Raw genomic sequence first — 21,518 nt, 5'->3', positions numbered from 1 at the left:
CAGGGATCAAATGGAGCAATTTCCATACTGCCTGTAGCAACTCACTGCGAATGAAGAGCAGGAAAGAGCTCACACCTAACAACCTTATTTAAAGACAGAGAAAGGAAGAGGAGGTTTGGCAAAGAGCTAGGAGAAGTCCCTTACAGCAGGTCTTTCTTTTGGGGCTAAATGGTGCTTTTAACATGACAAATGCAGAGTAAAAGTCAATTTGACTGAAATCTAGATGTCCTAACCAAGGAATAACCAGACTCTGGAAAGTGTTTTTTCGTGTTGCAGGTGGGAATGATGATCTCCCCAGGGTAGGTTTGCTTCAGCATCAGTGGGAGGCTCCCAATTCTGAGACCTCTGAGCTACTCAGAGTCCTTCCCCCAGTCTCACCTGCCCTTTTTCCACAGATGTGCACAGTCTCTCTTTTTGCCCTTTCACACATCTCACACATATGTTCAAGGAGATTCCTAGGAAAGGCTCCATCCAGGTCAGCCCATAAGCATATAGTTATTAAGAGACTGGTACATTTTATCCAAGTCATCACTCATCATCCATTTATATATTATATTTTCCCTTCCAAAGCAGACCAGAGGAAACTAACAACTCCCTGAGCTAAAGGAGTATCAGGAAAGTATAAAAAAACCCCCACTCATTACTCATATGCAAGGCAGACTACAAGGAAGCTAACAAGTAAAAACCTTGCATTTCCACAACTGGCTTGCTCCCAGCTCACATCAGCTAAAATTAGCACCCTATTGAATTTACTACGCGTGTGTGCGTAGGTATGCTCTCAAATTAGCCAGTTTGTTAGCTCAGCATCCTCCCACTACAAAAATGAGCTTGTTCTGGCCTCAGATTCTATAAAGTTGAAAGAAATCCTTCTATTCATTAAAGCAAGACTAAGCTCAAAATGCTGCTGTGTCTGAAAACATAGCCACTGATTTAACAATGTACTGTACAGTGGATTTGGAATAGATACATTCCATTTACTTCCATTGGGGAGATGCTTTTCCAATGATTGCTTTATAATGTTAATTTATAAAATGTCCCTTTGAAAATTATACTTGCAGGTTGGAATCTCTTCTGCTGAACTGTCACTCAGAAAATTTGCTATACTTGTCAGGAGAAGTCAAAATACTATTACTTTATTATCTCATTAATGCTTTAACCAAGTTCTCACAATAGCTCCAAAGGATGAATTTCAATTTAAAACTGTAAATCTGTTTGTCTGCCTGTCAAAACAACACCAGCTCTTGCTATGTCTAGCACCAGCAATGGATATACCAAGCAGATTTCATCTGCTAGTAGTCTAAACTAAATGTACTAACTGAAGAAAATTAAAATAGAAATAACAGATACAGACATTGACTCACAACACAGGAGCTTTACAGGAGCCAGAAAACTTCCCTGGGTTAAGCCCATATTCTAACGTTGTCTCTTAGAGCACAGAACACGTAAACATCTCCATTTTTATCAGTTTGCCCCCACTGGCTAAGTGGGGACATTAAAATGTACTTAACCATCGAAGACAAGAGCGAAGAAAAATGAGGTTAAATGATATCAGAGACTATTTCTGTTCCCAGAGAAGTCAGGAGAGTTTTCTATCTGTTCTTTGTGGGCACAAGCCCCTGCATTGAATGTGCCTGAAGACAGAAAGAACCTTTTAAGTTGTCACTGTTGTTATTAGCAGCACTGTTCCTTGTGAAATGTGAAATCCTTCAATGTGAAAACATCAGAGATTTTAAGAATAGATGTGATTTTATGAAAACGTGACACGAGCTATAGACACGAATAGTTCCTGCATTAAGCCAATCATAGATGTCTGAGCTGATGTAAATATTTTAGGAAGACACTTCAGTCTTGAATTAAAGCCTTATAGATTGACACACAGAGAACAATTTAAATAAACTACCTCTCAGATGTATTGACATATTTAAACGCAGATACAAACACCTGATTAAATCAGGTATCAGGAAAATGCACAAGTGAATTGCTTGAAATCTCACTGCTAAATGGTAGTTTTGAACACTTGGAAAGTAAAAGTTAGGTATTTCTGGTGTATGTCAAAAAATAAAAAAGCTAATCCTCTCACCAGCATTAAGTAACAAACACAACATTACTGTAACTTGCCATTTTTGAAAATTATACACTTCCATTTAGAATGACTGGATTTCTAGCCCATGGGGTTGCTGAAGATAAGGATGAAAGAATAAAAATTAAAAACAAAGAAACTTTGGACCTCAGTTATATACCTTGCCCAAGAGTAATGCGGTTTCCTACAAATACAAAACAGAAAAAAAATGTTTTAGACTAATGATAGTACATTAGTACCACACATCAACAAAGAATCCTGAGAGCTTCTGTGCCTGTGAACCTCCTGGAAAAATTCAGGGAAACATCTGTGGACGATGACATCACACTAAGCTAGTAAACCAAAACATGGAAATTGTTTAGCATCACATTTCCAGATTTTTCTTTCATACCTCCCCTTCTCATTCCACTTCCTATTTCGCCCAAGTGAAAGAATACAGTATTGATTGCAGCTGTCTGGCTGTATTCAATGCCAGGTTTGATGAGCCTTTGAGCGACCTAGTCTAGTGAAAGGTGTTCCTGCCCATGGCAAGGGGTCTGGAAGAGGGTAGAACTAGATGATCTTTAAGGTCCCTTCCAAACCAAACCATTCCATGATTCTGTGATAGCCTAGGGAGCAGGGCACACAACCAGCATGCAGCTCTCCCGCCTGCTTTTTTGGAGAGGTGTAGTGGCAGAAGGCAGGAATGGGAGTGTCCATGAGGAGGAGAGAGGAGGGAAGGGACCTGGCTGCTCCTTTGGGGCCAGATGGTGGGCTGGTGAGAGTTGTCTGTAAGCTGGGACATGACAACATGAAAATAGCAGCTATCTTTAAGGTAAGACAGATGCAATGATTTGTTTTTCTAACCATAATGCCGATATATTTATAAATAATTTATTTCAATTTCCCTCTATAATTTTGTCAACAGCGTTCATTCATTTAACAAGAAGGATAATAAAGAGAGAAGGGTTTGCAAGAGCTCTGAAGACACAAAATATGTCTACCATGAATCTGAAGTAGAACATATATTTGTGAACTAAAGTCTCATGCATGCATTTATAAAGACAAACCTTCTCACTCAAATCTCAGTGCTGTTCAGCTTACAAGAAAAATAACGTTCTGCTTAAAAAAACAGCAGATGGGCAAACAAGGTAAAGGGCATTTAATTTTGGTTGCCTCTCCTCCATGCCAACACACTGCTTTGAAGGGACTGCACGTGTGGGAGGGGAACATATGTGCATGTGGATTGTGCATCTCAGAGACTATCTGGAGGTGAATGTAATCTCTACTTTCTTTTCTCTTTCTATGCACGACAGCTCAAAGGTCCGCTCGCTCCATGGGTGGTTCCACACAGCTACACTGGGACTGAAGGAAGCAAATGGAGAATTATGTTCTGCACACAAGCAGTGACTACAGAGTCACTCTACCAAACACTGCTTCAACCTTTAGGCTTCAGAGACAGATCAGCACCCACTGAAAATAATGATGGAGGCTTCAGGTAGCTCCATGACAGAGGCTGGAAATAAAGGTGAACTTCAACAGCACCCCAGGAGTTGCTTGGACCTTCCTGGGGTCCAAATCAGGACTTTGAATGGTTCTGTTGAGGTGGTTTCTTAGTGAACACTGACAGAACCTCTGGCCATTTGAACAACCACTGATCGAGTCATGCAAAACTCTCGAACCTGCCAACTATATTGCTGTATCTCAAGATACACATGAAGAGAATCTACTTATATCAAAGCATAAGACTCTGGAAAAACAGCTGATTTGGGTGAAATTCTGATACTGTCTTAGGGACAAACCTGTGGTTCTTCTGAAAGGGAATGCTATTACCAAGACAGATCTGCCACAACTGGCCTCTGGAAAAAGTGAGAGCAACTTATCTGCACAGACCAGAAAGTGAACAGCTATGCTGAGGATCTGAAACTGATGACACAGAAGAATGAACAGCTTAGTATTTAAATTCTTGCATCTCCAGCTGAAGGCAAGAAATTGAAAAAGCTCATTAAGGAATGTGGAAAGGATGGAGTGAGAAACTACAGCAACTTGACTGATAGGCAAATGACAGACTCAAATAGGTGCTAAATAGACCTTAACACAGATCCTTTAACTCAAGTGGGTACTCCAAAATGAGTACTCATTATCAGAATTGGCAAACATAATGTTCTGAACAGATCTGGAACTTAAGTAACAGCTTATTCCTTTCTGATATTTATGGCATTGCTTTTACTGGGGGTAGGACTAAGTGTGCTGCAACAAATGGAGCCACCAGAACATGGATCCTCCTTGTTCATGCTATGGAGCACAGACCTTGAAGGAAAGGTGACATTCAAGATGTAACTGTTCCCATGCTTTGTCTGAATAAAGTCAGCTGCAATTGTTGACGTAGCATGTAATACAAAGCCTCAAATCCATAACAGGAAAAAAAAAAGGCTTTTCCTTGAAGCTAGACAGAGATACACCTTTCTGGGAAGAAATATGAGAAGAGACTGGCAGATGTCTGCATACCCTTAAGAAGGTCTGGAAGTATGAGCTCAGGATGGATTTGTTATACCATAATACAGCCTGCAGAGACAATCAGTAACCTATTTAAAATTCTACCTATTGAATAGGTACAGGCAGTACATTCGTCTCCCCCTTTCCTCTATGTGCTCATTATGGCTAGGATAGAGCTAATTTTCTTCACAGATGCTCGTATGGGATTGTGTTTTGGATTTGTGCTGAACACAGGGTTGGTAACACAGGGATGTTTTCATTACCCCTGACCAGGGCTTGCACTGTGTCAGAGTCTTTTCTGCTCCCCACACCTCCCCACCAGCCAGTGGGCTGGGGGTGCACAAGGAGCTGGGAAGTGACACAGCCAGGACAGCCAACCCCAGCTCATCCAAGGGATATTGCAGACCATATGGCATCATGCTCAGCATATAAAGCTGGGGGGGAAAGGAGGACAGGAGGAATGATGCAATTTGTTACTGGACAAATGCCAGTGGACCTCTGCTTTCCTGGAGATGGAAGAACACCTGCCTGCTGATACGAAGTGGTGAATGAGTTATTAGTTTTGCCTTGCTTGAGTGCCTTTTGCTTTATCTATTAAACTGTCTTTATCTCCACCCAGTTTTCTCACTTTTACTATTGTGATTCTCTCCCCCATCCCACTGTGGGGGAGTAAGGGAGTAGCTGTGTGGGGCTTAGTTGCCAGCTGGGGTTAAACCTTGATACTGCAGGAAGTCAAAAACTTGATCAAACAATAAGCAGCAGCTTATTCAGAGGAATGAATTCACACCTGAAAAACAACCAGGACAGCCTGCAAGTCTAAACTCCAATGAGGCTGATGAACACATGCAAGTCACCAGTCCATCCCAGACCACCCTATAGTCTGAGGACAGCAATAGCCATGAATGAGAAGGAGAACAAAGAAATCCATCTTCCACCTTACCCAGAAATTTATCATTGATCTTTTTGGCTGTGACACAGCAAGAAGTAGTTACCTGAAATGATGGAGTCCTAACAGTCTGAGAGACCCCAGGATTGGTAGGTAATACTGATGATACATCAGGCCATAGATGGGCCTTTTGGAAATCTTTCATCCATTTTCTGGCAAATATTGGTGCTGCTAGATTTTGTCACCAACTTGAGCTCCCAAAACATTTTCTAAAGCAGAGAGAGATATTTAGGTGGCAGTCAGCATTGCTGACACCAAGTAGGGAGACAGCCAAGTTAGTTCCACTAGTCCTCAGGAACGTGATGACAGTGTTGGTGGTGCTGATGTACCTGGGACCCAGAGTGCTGTGACAGGCAAAGAACTGCTCCAATGGATAAAGCAGGAAACAAATGCTTACAGCACTTTAGATGCTGGACTGTTTCTGGGGATGACCAAATCAGATGGCCTCTGTGGTGATCACAATCTGACAGAACCTGACTTAACTTGTCTAGAAGCAAGAAGACAGACAGACATCCTTGGAATGGCTTTCTTAGGAGGATGGCCACTGGCAGATCACAGATAAAGCAGCTGCATTCACCTGAATGCTTTCCAGCCCACAATAGCCTCTGAGTCCCACACCACAGAAAACTTTCACTGGATTCTCAAGGAGAGATTTTGTGTAGCTCAAGCTCATCATCCCTACCAGATATTAAAGAACACCATGTGGAGTAAGACCTTCTCTACCACACTAATTAAACCCTGTACATGTGTCAGAAGTTGAAATTCAGCCCCCAAAGTAGAGGCACACTTAGGGTGTAAAAGAGCATTGGGAGATAGCAGCAAAAATAAGGAGAAGCAGTTTCTCCTCCTGAAAATTCAGAGGCAAGTGGGCAGCAGAGAGAAAATGAAGACATGAGAATTAGCCACCTTGCACACTCACTGAGCAGGAAGCTGAGCACAGCCCCTAATGAACATGTTTCTGGTCTCAAGTGGTTATTTGATTCAAGGCCATTTGAATAATTTGTGAACTGTCACTTCAAAAAATAAAAAAGCAATTGCAACTTTATACTAAACAACCAAAATGCAAACTTGAAAACTATGTCTGCCCATTTGCTATCTCATCTGTGCTTGAGTCCTACTCCAATTTGCACTTAATTGGATTAATATAGCTAATGGCAACATGAGGTATTAAATACATGTATTTCTGTAATCAATTAAATTCAACTTAAATCCCACACATGTAAAAAGTTATGACTGATCAGTGCACAATGCTACTCAGTAGAAACTCAGCATGAAAACTTATGAAAAACTCTTCCCCACAAATACATTGTGCCACTGACAGGTCCTCTGACAGAGCAGCAGTTAACTTATGATAAATTCCACAAAGTTACATTTCTTAATCATTTCAGATAGGAAATAAACAAATCGAAAGTGATCTAGATGAACTGAAAACCCAAATATATTAACCAAGAGGAAAAATATACAATCATACTTCACACGAATCTGTATACACTGGATTGTGATTTACAATAACTTATGTGAATATGTGATAATTTTGTTTATTTGTTTAGCTCAAAACGTGTATTTTCCTTTTTTCAGCAGCCTTCAGAGCCTAAAGCTTCAAATAAATGATTTTGTTTACTTCATATTACCAAGAATGTGATCTCTTCAGGCATTTAAGAAACAAAAAAACCCCACAGTGGCAAAGGACAGTTTTAATTTGAAAAGAGTAACTTTATTACCTCAGTTATTTCTATATCAGTTTTCAATGCAAAAGTTTATTTTTCAATTTCCAGACATAAGAATTTAGGCCAGAAGCCAAAAATTAAGTCAAATCCTTCTTTGATTCTGAGATGCTTGAAAGCTGAGTGCTACCACCACATGAACCTTTGTAACTCCATCCTTTTCAGAGTACATTGCTAAGTTTACCTTAGAGAATTTATCTTCCTCTATGCAAAGATGTTACTGGGCCACACGTGAGAACAAATGCCTGAAAACAGAGGTTAGCTTGCCTTCAGCTTGAACACATCCATCCCAAAAAATCACCCACAGCAGTATTACTTTTGTGAGACCAACAGCAACAAGAACAGACAGCTATACCTTACGTGCCAAATTTTTCACGTTTGGATGACAATACCACTTATCTACGATACATCAAATAGAAATACATAAGAAATATTCAACAGAATGACTAGTTTGTTTAAAAGTCTCTGCAATCATTTGAAGGTCTGCAATCCAGCCACTTTCATTTTATCTTTTCTACTTTTTACAAATACATAGAGCAACATCACAGTCCTGGTACCCATATGAGACATTTTACATTAAACATCTTGAAATATGAAGACAGCTACAAGTTCAGAGAGAAGAAAGCTGAGCAAAATATGGACAAGATTTATAAAATCATGAAGGCAGTGGATAAGGTGAGTGCAGAACTGCTATTTAATGATTCACAGTGCTTGAGCTAGGGCACACCTGTTGAAAAGGGAAGAAAAATTGGAAACTGAGGAGAAAAGATAAAATCACGTATTTTTAATGTCATTGCTAGTGAAGTACTGCAGTCTGCTGCCAAAATATGTTGGGTGCAAACAGCATTTAATCAACTGTGCTCGTAGATAACAGCTCCATGAATGTCTAGATAATAAAGGCATGAGGCAGACATCCCTAAATTCAATGTAGACTTCATAAGGGGAAGAGGCTAAAGAAAGTGGCCAGACTTTTGTGGTGTCCTTAAACAGTAAGTCCTACTCCCTCCATTGGAGGCCAAATGCTGAGCCAATGAGACCTTGCTGAGATCCACCTGGGTATGTCTTCTGCTCTCTAATCTTCAAAAAGTTTTGAAGTTCATTGCTTTAAAAGATAATAAACCTCCCAGGACAGACCATCAACAATTTACAACACTGTTCACAGATGTGTCACGAGCCAGATGGGCAGTTCACTACCACTGAAAGGTGAATGCCTACCCAGAAAAAGCCAAAGCACTGACACCAGATACTAGAAAATATCTCATCTGCCAAATCTAGCAGCCCAACAGAAGTGAGCTGCTGCTCCCTGCCCCCAAGGTCCAACCAGCAGCAAGGCTTAAAATGTTTTCCCAAGAGGGACATATACACAGATCAAACACACACACTCCATTCATACGTACATATATATGTGGCTGGACACACAGATCCTGGACAGACACTCTGAGCACTCCTACCTCAGACTGCTCCTTGATTTGGCTAAGCAGGGCAAAGGTCCACTAATGGAAATATATCTATGCAAGATGGATCTCACCAGCAGCTCAGCTCAGAAACTCAATCTGTCCAGTAGTCACCCCTGGATCTCAGACTCCCCAGTTGCTGCACCTAGACATATCAGCCCAGAGGGTTGCAGCCCCAGTCCAGTTGCTGGTACAGAACATTACACAATCCCCAAAAGCTTTTCCCCTGCATCCCCCAAGGCATCCCACACCCCCAGCCAGCAATACTGTCAGTCCAAAAAGTGAACTGCAGAGCTGTTCCCCAACTGCACAAGGTGACAGTTTCACTCCTGGACACAGGCTGGGGCTCTGCAGGCACAGGCCTGAGAGGAGACTGGGCAGGATCACTCTTTCTCTGAGTCCTTAATTTGGTTTTCTTCCTGCTTCTGTGCTCCTCTAAGCTGTAGAGATGACTTCTCATGCCTCTCCCATGATGGGCCCAGTAGTAACCTGGCAAAGTTCTGTTTGGGCTCCCCATTCTGTGTCTGGGCATCCCCAGGGTATGCAGATGAGATTTCTCACACAACCAAACATGTATCACTGCAGTCAGCCATTCTTGAAATTCAACAACTTTGCACCAGCTTCCTAAGCTCTAACACACAGATTAAATCTGCCACAGGTTGTCTGCTTCTTAAAAAAAACTGTGATGATCAGTCTCCCTCCTCAGCATCTGTTGGAAATCATCACATATTGCTCACCATAAACCAAATATGATTATTGATGATTAGGTAAATCACATAATGAACCAAGGGTTAGCACAGACTGTGGTCAGCAGTGTGCATGGCCCTGATGCTACAGTTTCAGTCATCTCATCAAGGTCAAGACAGCTACTTGAGTGGTTAAAACAAAGCTTTTGTGTCTCAGCTGAAGTGGGACAAAGCCCCTCATCTGCAGACAGACATGCCTGGGGCCTCATCCAGTATCCAGCCCAGCCAAGTCTTTTCACTGACATAGGAAGACTTTGGACAAGCCTCTAGGATCACAATATTTTATTTATTTTCTATTTTATTTTTGGGGGATATGTTATTACCTCTCTGTTGGTCTTCTGTTCCATTAAGTTGTTTTTGTGCTTCTTCAATTTTGTCTGCAAGAAAGAGAGGTTACTATTAAAATACATATATAAAAAAGGCATGATTGTAGTAAGTCATTTACTGAAATCAGTCTTGAAATATCTGTTTATATTTAGGAGGGATATCATTCATGTGTAACTATGAGGCACATTAAGAGTAATACAACCATATAAAATTTTATCATGTTTTACCAGGGAGGCTATTGACATGTTAAATTACACGGAACCACAGAAAGAAAAGCACTGGCATCGGATCTGCAGTCAACAGCTAATCCCACTGTAGCTTCCTACCATCTATAATAATGTGTGCAGTCAGGGGACTCTTTGGAATAGGTATTAGGATGCATTACAGAGTATTTTAATACATTTTTGAAAAATGCTGTCAGAGCAAGTCAATGTTGCATTAAACATAGTGAGAGCAGCAAACAGGATTTGCTAAGTGAAGCAAAGGAGACAATAGTCTCACATGGGAGCATCAGGGAGCGAGTGGTAGCCCCCACCTTATTCCTCTGTGAAATGCACACACATACAGAGCAGGAGCAAAGGGAGCCCTGAGTTTTTACTCCCAGTCTGTCTTTGCAGTTCACCTGCTGCCCCTCAGATGCACTGGTGTTGGAAGGAGAGTTGTGCTTCGCCTGTTGTTGCACAGAAGGTCCCACGGAAAGGAGGTCCTTGTTCTGCATGTGCACATGTCTGCATGTGCAGAGCAAGAAGAAAGAAAAGGTGCAACTGGAGTGAACAAAAATTCAAGACCGATTTTCTCTTGGTAGCAAACAGTCCTCTGAGTGGGTTCAGGATAAAAGGTTGTGTTGGTAAGAAGCAGCAGCACTGGGAGAGGCTGAGCTCTCTCTCGATGTTCTGAGCATCAAATTACCAAGACTGACCAAGATCTGAGCTTGGAATGTGGCTTTCAGTTGTAAATGATAATTTTCTAAAATACCTGTGAAAACCTTTTTTACTTGTATTTTTTTTTTTTTTTCTTCTTTTCCCATGGTGAGGTCAGTTTTTATTTAACAAAACTGAAAGAACAGAATGTAATCCTAAATCTCTCACTCTATTGGTACAACTCAAGAAATGCCAGACTTCATGGCTGCCATACACAGGAGGAGAACGACAGCTCTGCAAAGTCCTCACCTTTTCTTTATAAGCATAGAGGCTTTACTCAGCCTGATTTTTACTCAGCCTCCCTATGTAACACAAGGATTCAAAAAAAGGCTCTTTCCTCAATACAATTATTAGTAAGTGGATTTAAATGACTTCTCTATTATTTATCAGGTGAATCACTCAAGCATGTTGGAACCAATTGTTCACAGTTGAAGTCTGATATTGTTTCTCGATTATTTCCTCAGTAGAACCAAATAATTATAACTGAATCAAACTCTTCTTGCAGCTTTTAAGACCGAGTTTTGTCAAGCTCACTCTGGTTCTGCTTTTTTTTTTTTTTTTTTTTCAGAACAAGCACCAGGTTTCCTTTCTCATTAAAGCTCAGTAATTTTCCCATTGTACATTGTCCCAGAGAATGAACCAGAGCATCTCACAAGAGTGCTAACTGAGCAGACTCCCAGAGCTTCTCATGAGGAACACTACCACTGCAATTTTAAAAGCCAAATTTCTTCCTGCTTCCCCTGGGGTTAGTGAGACATACATACATACTTAAAGGAAAGTTTTATCACATTTTCTTTTGTACTGACTTACTGGCTGCTGAAGACAAGCACAACTCAGAAAGAGCATAATCCTTCACCCTCTCTTTACCAAGTCAGTTATGCAGGCTTACTTTAAACAGAGAAGACTTGATATTTAATGCTTTCCTGGATTAAATACTACAGCTGAAATACTACATGTGTTAATACATTTTTTTTGTATAGAAAGGGATGTAAAGAACCATTTCCAACAAAAATAAGAGGAAATGTAAACAAAGCATCTTCTATATACATGTGCCACTAATACAATCAGAGGAAAATATTTCTAGCAATCTTACACGGTTTTTTTCACAGACTGTTGCTTTACAAAAAGCAATGGAATAAGCAATTTACAAAGCTGCAGGACAGCCCATAAAATATATGAACACACAGGAAGAAAAATAAATATCAACAAATTACCCATGTAAATGGAACTGTATATTTTACCAAAAGGCAACAAGAAATCTAACCTATAATTTGGCTCTCAAACTCACTTCCCCTATGCTTAGAGATATACTGAATGCACAATATTTGGTGTTTCTGCTCTCAGAGTAAATGCTTTGTCAACAAAACTTACACCTAAGTACATAGCCAACTGCAGTTTTATTATTAAAATAATTACCTGCATATTTTACATAAATGCTACAAGAAATATATGCATTTAAATTCACAATCATCCTACTTTTTAGAGAAAAACTACTTCAATATTTTGGAACTATGCTACATGAGATTGCCAAAAAGATTAAAGGCTTTGATCTCCTTAACTGAAAACTGCCTCTCTTATTGGAAAAAAAATCAGTTCCTATCAGTTCTTTGTCCAACTGTAATCCCAAACAAAGAACCACAGATAACAGAAGTAACAGCTAGGTAAACAGGTGCTTGGCACACAGCCAGAAAGTCTCCTACACTTCCTGCCTCTCCGGCTATGTTTTCCCCAAGGAGTTATATTTGCTCTGTATATTTCTTCATACCTGTGGAGGTATCTTTGTGCAGAGCAGTTTAGAACACTGAAAAACCTTGATCTTGGTGCTGGAAACCAAAAGCAGTGATCTGGTCTGCAAATGAGACGTGGCTATGAAAATCAGTTTGGGCTAAATGTTTTGTTAATGTCTACATCCTCCTGATGGCCAGCATCACACACTACCTGCTCTGGCTACTGCACCATGGCTCGTCCAAACCATCATACAAAACCTGCGGCAGCTGCTTCCTGCCCTGCCATATTTCACAGCTACAGATCCTGCACAAGCAACTGCCTGACAAACTGCTGTGCTTCAGGCTGCAGGGAAGAACTGGGTTATCCCTAAGGGCTCTAGAGCAGGTGGCAAAAGCAGGCTTAGAGCCAAGTACCCCAGCAACACCAAAAGGCAGCCTCCCCAGGTCTTCTGCCAACTCGCACGTACGCCAGCAATAACTTGCTAACTACATCAAATTTATATTATCCAGTCATCTTCTTCTCCTGTGTGCCATTAAATTAGCTGCATGTCAAACATCTTAAGGAAAATTACTTCAGACAACATACCACATTCTGTCATAATTACATTTTACATGTTCTAATGGTACACACCTTTGAAAACGCTTTATAAGCAAAAAAATATCACACAAAAATCATCTGCAAAGCCCAGGAGGAACTGAAAACCAAGAAGTCCTCTATTTAATTGCAAATAATATTATCCAATCCAATAATTGTTTGGTTTAGTATTATTTCAGAATTAAAACTGTGATACTGTCTAACCTGAACATTTTACAAAAGAAACATTTCCTTATCACTGGAATATTATCTACTTCTATTAGGGTAAGAGAAGGCCATTTAACTAATGGAAATTTCTAATACATGGTAGGTATGGCACCCTCTTCATTTCCCCTGAGTGCCAGAATAGTACATATCTTGACTACTTTACTGTAAGACCTATCCTAAATGGCCCCAAACTTAGCAGACAGCCTCCTGGAGTAGCACACATGTAGAAGCAAATGACAGTGACAGCAACACTCTCACTGAAGATGGGACACTTCTCACCAAGCACTTACTACAGGGGAAAATGTGGAGGCACAATGAAAGAGGAAATCATCACATCCATCACTGTAGAGAATGGAGGTTCCATGTGTCAGCAGTGCAAGGAGCCACAGAGCCAGCTCTCAGTTATTCTAGGCAGGTGCATGCCACAAAAATGCAAACCACAAGTAGCATCACGTAATAGTTTTATTTATATATTATATATATAAATTATATATAGACACACAGACCTGCATATGTGCAAAAGAAAATGAAACAACATGGCTTTTCTTACTCCAGCATGAAACCTCCTCATGTTATTCTCCAACACAGCTCTCCCAGCAGGTATCTGCTGCGTGGAAATATCATCAAATTCCTTGAGGTTTTAAATATATAATGCAACTGTGCTTTTTAGGACTGCAAGGAAGGAGACTGGCATGCAGTAAAATATGCTTCTTGTTTTACACACCTCCCGCTGTGATAGATCATTACAAGGATACCAACAGTCTGCATTAAATATGGTGGTGCTGTGGTGGGGTTTTAAATGAAAAAATAAACCAGATTTTTCAACAGCTTTACAGTCTCTATTTTTGGTCTTCACTGAAAGATATAACCTCACATATTTTAATTAGTTCACAAATAAAATGTAATTTACAGGGTTTTTTAAAAGATATGATCCCATTAATATATAAAACCTTGAATATGTCTAGTATTCTATATATTAGATATGCATTGCAAATTTTCAGAAAAATTATAAAGGCCTTACTTATATGGTGAGTTAAAGAAAATAAAGGTTTAGGAATTCCAGCAGGGAAAGACAAAATACTGAAAAGTGTGAGGTTGGCAAAATATAAAATCAGTAACTTGTGACAGCAATTTAAGCTGAAGCACAATGTATTTTCTAGTTGGGTGTTTGTGTGTTTTGGTTTTTTTCATCTCTCTTATTTTGTTTGTTTTGGTTTTTTTTTCCTGCTCACAAGTGTCCCCAGAGCAGCATAATGAGATGACTTTGTCCTGTAGAACAAGTCACCCCACCCCATACAATGACAACAGACAGAAGAATGAAGTCACTGAGGAAGACCTACTTTTAAGCCTCCAGGAAAGCTTACAGGGGAGTAGTCTGTGTGAAAAGTTCATTAGGCTTTTGCAAAACACCCAAACAGAGTATTTTTCATTGCACATATTTGCATGTGTCTGTATCACTGTAAATAGGGTATTTTTTTGGCTTCTTGTTTAGGATGTACAATTGCTGCTCTAAAACAATAAAAGTGTTTTGTTGTGTTTGGTTTTTTTAATCACAAATACTCTGCTTATGTTTTGTGTGGGTAAGTGGAAAATTAGGAGACTTAGACCATTCTGGATGCTGAGAACAGGCTATGACATCAAAACTTTTAAAAATACAAGCTTCCAACTGGCCTGAAAGGGTAGAGTTATATGTTCAAACATTTAACCAAAACAACTGGAAGGAAAATATCAGCGTATTTTTTCCCTTCAGTTAAAGACAAGAACAATTCTCAGGCCTTAGGCCTGAGTCATCCTAAAAATACCTCCTGCAAAACAGCTTCAGATGGCAGCAGATTTTTTTCTTGCTTTCTCATAAACCACACTCTCTTACCTTACTGCATCAGAAGACATTTGAAAAGTAATTTAGAAAATTACTTTGCATTGGCTTTAAGATGGACACAAAGAAAGATGTCACTTCAATTATTTTTTCTTGCATTGATCATCTAGATCAGGGGCAGAAAAGAAAATCAAAGTGACAAAATATTCTTCAGCTGAAGTATAATAATGCAATCAGTCTGTATGCACTGGGCAGTATCACTGAAAACATTTGTCAGTGGGTTTTTATTTGGGGGGGAGAGGGGTGTGCACAGCTTAAGAAAAACACAGATGAAAGTATAAAATGCTGCATTTTCCACTACTTCTTTTATTCAGAGAGCAAGTGAAAAGAGGCTGAGTCCCTGCATGGAAATATCCATCTTCAGACTATTGAAACCTGCCAGGCTAATGTGCAAGTAACATTAGCTTCACATTTCATTGGATGAGAAGTATGCCTGAAAGCATTTATTATTAAATAAATTAAACAAATAATGAATACTCTGAGCACCAGATGGGTGGTGCAGCGTGGCACATCTTATGAATCACAGTATGGTTTGGATTGAAAAGAGCCCTCAGAGATCATTTAAATCCATCCCCCCAGCTACAGCAAGGGCACTTTCCACTAGACCTGGCCTTGAACATCTCCAGGGCTCATACTTGACACAGCCCCACATCCCAACTGAGCCATTTCTTCCCTCCCCCAGAGGGGAGACCCATGCTCCAAGGAGCAGTGCCCATGCAGCACAGGCAGGGCAGGAAGGGCAGCCACATGAAGCCAACGAAGGACGCAAAGATGATGCAAGCCTGGAGCATTTCCCAGATGGCAGGTTCCCTTGGCACAGGAGGCAGTGTTTAATCCCAAGGCACCCTGCCTGCAGCAGTGGGTACCCACCTGGGACTGGGGAGCATGCAGAAGCACCCACACTCCACTGCAAGGGGGCTGTGCTGCTTGTCTTTCCCTTTTGCTAGGAGGAGGAAAAGCTCTTTACAACCTGCTAAAACAAGAACGCCATAGTCCTAGTGTGTTTTGGTTAACTGAGATGAATCCCAAGACTTCCTTTAACCAGCTAATTAAGAAAAAAAAAATAAAAAGAACCCTAACCCAAAACCCCAGAGTCTTGTCTGCACAAGGAGCCCATTAGGTTAATTGGGAGGTGGTGCAGCCAGTGGGATGCTGCCTCTTGCTGCTCCTCAGGGAGTGCAGAGGCTCAGCAGGTCCCTGCATGTCCCCACACCACAGGAGAGCCTCCAAACCTGAAACCCAACCAGCCAAGCCAGGGTCCTGACTGCACCCTGGGCATGGCAGCACTGTCCCTCTGCTGAAGGAGGGCACCCTGCACCCAGGGCTGCAAGGGCTGCCAGACACAGGCAGCTGAGGATGCCTTTGATGGCCCCAAGTTTCCACCACCGCCCTCCTGCCACAAAGCAAACACCTTCAAAGCCGGCAGACAGCAGCTTTTCACAAAACCCACTGGATGAGGCACTCATCTCACTCAGATTTAAATCTACTTTTAATTAGAAACCACTCTTCTGTCCCCACACATTTCCTTTTTCCAGTTTAATGAGGAACACTCAAGATTAAAAGAAAGAGATCCGATGAGGAAAGACAGTCTCTTCATCTTTGTAATTTCATACTGTGGGAACTCGACACTTTTTGGTGCATGGTTTGTTTTGTGGTTTCTCCTTTCCAGTTGGGGCTTAGAGAATCACAGCACCATGGCTTAGTGAGTTGCCAAATGCTGACCCTGATGACTGATAGCTCGGATGTCCCCAGCCTATCAAAAAATGCAAGGTAAAACAGGTTAAATCTCAAGTTTGTCCAGTACTACTAGGTCTGAAGACCGTTTGTACAGCTCTAAGAGAGGGGGTAAAAGAGACCTCTTAAAAATTATGTAAAAACAAAACAACTAGTAGGGTGATGCAGCAGTCATCCAATTAAGAACTTCAAGTTATTTTTTTAAACATCTAAAAAGAGATTTTAAACAATTTAAAATGTTCTGCTAGTCATTATAACCTTGACTAATGACCTGTTTGATCAGTTTTTCAGAAAAATTTGATGTATTTTCATTTTAATGTCAACTTTGAATGCTCATCAGACTCCCTGCCATATATAATTATTTGCATTTAAAAATGAAGAACTCATGACAGATACTTTATATAACCCTGTTAAAAACAGAAAATGAAAATCCTCCTTTATTATTATTCTTCATCTTAAGAAAAAAAGAAGCTTGTATATTTGAAAATACAATCTATAATCTCCAGTTTAAATTTGTATCAGCAATGATCTGCTGTACTGTATATAGAATAAAACAGTCAATGCAAAGGCTGTATATAAATTAAATATATAAATAACTTTATCCTTGCCATCACATGTATTACTCAAATAAGTGAGGGCTCCTGATGAGGTTGGCAAGGTGTATGTGCATAAATTACATAATCACTTTACATATGAACCCAAACTCTGTCCCTGTGTTGTTTATTTGGGATTGAGGAGCTTTCAATCTTGTGTTTGTTTGTTTACACGATTTGAATTTTTATTATGAGGCTTTTAAACTCATTAAAAACGGAGCACAGGAGGGGGTGGGGAGGAAGAGAATTTTTGGATGACTGTCGCCTTACAGAAGGATATAGCAAACAGCGAGGCACCTGTGGGGACAGGCACAGTAGCTGCCAAGCATGAAATTTCAGAAGTGTAGCTGAAGTATCCTCCGAAATGCCTCCTGCCTGGCACCTTCTCACCCTGCCTAAGCCAAAAGGCAAGGGTGGCACTTACCACAGCTAGTTCCTTCTCCACCTGCCCCACCAAGCCAGGTGATCCTGCATCCTGTGGGTGCTTCTGAGAGCACCCAGCTGAGTCGCCAAAGATAATTCCTTCACACATTGTCTCCCTCCGGTACCGAATTACAAACAGAAGTACTGATTGCATTCCATTTGCATAGCTCCTAATTAGCCATCTAGCACAATAATTACCCCATTGCTATGCTGATCCTACGGCATTGTTCTGCCCCACTGCCAAATTTCAGCTGCCTACCTAGGACAGGGTGATTATTATCACTGAAATCTGCATAATAATTACTTAACAGCCTCTAGGGTATTCACTGTTCCGAGGCCTGGTTTTGGCTTTCTGGGTGTTTTTTCTATACCTAACTCAATATCAGTGTTAGAAGTTAAAATATTAAAGCCATGAGTTGCTCTAGTTCATGACCTTCTCCAAGCTGCAGCTAGGAGCACCTTCATACCTTCTGCACTGAGACAGGTTCCCTCTCTTGGCAGGTTTACTGGCCTATGATCTGCTATCCCCAAATTGGCAAAAGGTGTGGTTTTCAATGGTGTATATATATATATAGATTTTTTTAAGAGTCTGACACAGAAATACAATAAATGCCAGTGAAATAACTGAAACAATTAAAAAAAAAAACAAAACCAAAAAACAACCAAACAACAAACCAAACTGACAGCTTTACCACTCACTGGAAACATGTCAAAATAATAACATGTGGAGCCCAAAAGATTTCATTAAATTCTGTATTTTCTCAAATACAGATCCTAAACCAAAGCAACAAACAGTGGAGGCAGCCACTCCCCAGCCAAACAGGGGAAAAAGTTTCTGTGCATCTTTCTGGTACTCCAAAAGCACTTGTTCTCAGCTGCATGGCTGGTGAGGGAGGGCTTGCCCAACACAGAAAGGCAGAAAACTGGTTCAACAGGTAGAACAACACCAAGGTTGGTATTTCGTCACCTGAGACAACTGTGTAGAGGCTTTCTGCAAGTTCTCTGAGGGGTCAAACTTCTCTGTAATGTCTTCTTCTATTTCTGGACTTCCTCAAACACTATCAAGTTTACAAGGCAGATCATCAGGTAAGTAGATGCATTAAGCATGAGGAACCTACAGCACCAATCACCCTGTTTAATCAGAGACTCATTTTCTGAAGCTTCACATATACCCTAAAATAATCTCTTTACTGAGATTCTAAAGTGTCTATAGAAATGGTTTAAAATATGAGATCTTTAGTAGGACTTTGGATACTGAAGTTCTTACAATTACCTGATATTAAGATGGACAGTAAATAGTACTGATGGCTAAGGAAAAAGGAAGTTTTTGATGACTGACAAAATACCAAAATAAATCAAAAACCCACAAGTCAAGCCAAAAGTCCAGCCCAACATCTTGCCTTGAACAAAAGCTGACAGCATAAGCAGAAGAGTAAGCTGAAGATTCTGAAACCAGGCAGCTCTGAAGTGAACCCTAGGAGCTGTTCTTGAACTTAATGGGTCCCACAGATTATTCCTATATTAGTTTCTCCAAGTATCATTTGAATCCTTGGGAGCTTTTCATACTGAAACCGTGTAAGCTTTTCACATCTTTCTGCAAACTTCAAATGGCCTGATCTTCTTAAGTCATTCCTTACACAAAAGCCATTCAATAGACTTATGACCTCTGCAGCTTTTGCAGTGCTATTTTATCCTCTTTGGAGGTGGAAGAGAAGAAGGGAAAGACAATCAGAAGGAAGACATCAGAATCGATCCCACTGTTAGAGATGAAGGCACACCACAGATGCTAGCATGACAGGTATGTTTTTCTCTACTACAGCTATAAATATTCCTAATGTTTTATTTGCTTTTTGACAGCTAGTGAGTGTACAGTTGACTGCCACACAAATACATGACCCCCAGATCTCATGCCCAAATGATAACAAGCAACTGAATTTAAATGAAAAGTTTGAATAATTTTCCTGTGGACATCACATATATCTGCACTGAATTTCATTTGTCATTTTTGCAATTTGGTTGCACAGCAACCTAATGTCATTTTGAAATCAAAATTGCTATTTCATTTGCATCTTCATTTTCACCTCCCTTGATAACTTCCACCAAATCAGCAACACTGTCACTTCACTATTCCTGCTCTTTTCCTGGATCACTCAAGTGAATGGGAATCGACAGTGGCACATTTCTATTAACTGTAAAAAAACAGCAGGCAATGTTTGTCTGCTAAGGAGCAGGTATTGACTGCAAAATGTGTAAATATCAGCCTCTCAGTAGATTTACACACAAGGGATTTTTCTGCTGGGGTATATGTTGGGGGAGTTCACTTGATACTGTCTTCTTTAAAGCCTTGCCCTTATTTCCCGTCTTTAAAATCCAGCCTGCCCACACAGGTACATCCCTTCATCCCTTTACCATGTACAGCCCAAAGCACAAAGTGCCTCTGGGTCACCACCTCCAGCCACCCTGCCCACTCCTTTCTCACCAGCTCCTGCCTGTGCTGGAGCATCCTCATGTAACACTGCAATAACTGATTGACTCTAACACACAGCTTGGGGCTTTTCCATGCTGAAGGGCAGCTGCCTTTTTATGCTATTTGGTAAATCCCCTTCCAGCAGGGCTGCAAAATCACACCTTCAAATCCAAAATCACTCTCTTGGCATGACTAAACATTAAACACAAAGTCAAAGTTTTTCATTAACTTGACTAAAGTATCTCATTTTCAGCTTACTTGTTTTACCAAGAACTAAGTAAAATCCAAATGGGAGTCTAACACATGAACCATCATAACAGCATCTGTGAGTCTTAGAGTTAAAAAACCAAAAAACCTAAAAATCCACAATTCACCTGCTATACTAGACCTTGCTCTACAGACTTTGTAAGCTCCTTTTTCATAGTAATTTTCTATTTTTGCCCTAACTTTTATATGCCAAATGAAATGTTACTAGCTGCAGCTTTAAGGTGAAAAAACATCATGAGGATTCATAAAATGAAAAACACCTTCGAAAAGCTATTCAAATACGAGCTGATGTAGAACTAGGTGTGCCTGAAACACAAAACTTCAGCAAAGGCTGAAGTTTTCATTTTAACAGTATGCTGCAGCCACGAACAGGGGCTTAGCCTCTTAAAGAGGCTTACAAACCAAACATCCCAAGGGAGTTCATGTTATTTTTCTCCAGACAAATTATAAATTGGTGGCAATAAATATACATATTAATCCAATACTTCATTTCAATGACTCTTTTTACTGTTTCCCTCTATCTGCTTCCATTCTCCTTCAAGACCTGAATTAAAACCTAGGTCTAGAGTATCCCAGTGAGCACTTGGGTCTTTTCCAACCTATGTGCTATTCCTAACAAAGACAGCAGGAGTGAGGATAAACCATCTTTCCAGAAACTGATCATGCCCTACCCAGGTTTAGGCAGATCCTAAGCAGAGCAAGTTAGTTGTGCAGTGATTACCTACATCATCCAAATTTTCCCAGACACACCCCAAGGAATGGCTTGGGGAAGGAGGGGACCAATCAGCAGGCATTCAGAGAGGAAATCAGCCAGGGAGATGTTTGGTACTGAAAGGACAGTTCACGTTATTATGAAGGGGTAATTTCTGGTCACAACCACACACCAGCCTGCTGAGGCTGTGCTTGGCTTTAAGCACCAATCTGGTTACCCTACAAACCACACAAGCCATTTCCAAG

General features: G+C 40.5%; 1 protein-coding gene across 4 annotated transcripts in view; it reads right to left on the bottom strand.

Moving 5' to 3' along the window:
• HIVEP1 (HIVEP zinc finger 1) overlaps positions 1–21,518 on the bottom strand; it is a 118,283-nt gene that overhangs the window by 40,825 nt on the left and 55,940 nt on the right. For all 4 annotated transcript variants that reach the window (XM_056483260.1, XM_056483259.1, XM_056483262.1 and 1 more), the window contains one exon: positions 9,749–9,802. In XM_056483260.1, coding sequence (XP_056339235.1) covers positions 9,749–9,802 — 54 coding nt within the window. The remainder of the gene's footprint in view (positions 1–9,748; positions 9,803–21,518) is intronic.

The sequence above is a fragment of the Oenanthe melanoleuca genome, chromosome 2, assembly GCF_029582105.1.
Source record: "Oenanthe melanoleuca isolate GR-GAL-2019-014 chromosome 2, OMel1.0, whole genome shotgun sequence".
Taxonomy (NCBI): domain Eukaryota; kingdom Metazoa; phylum Chordata; class Aves; order Passeriformes; family Muscicapidae; genus Oenanthe; species Oenanthe melanoleuca.
Note: the sequence above shows the minus strand (reverse complement) of the source record. Positions and strands in the feature narration are given on the sequence as shown.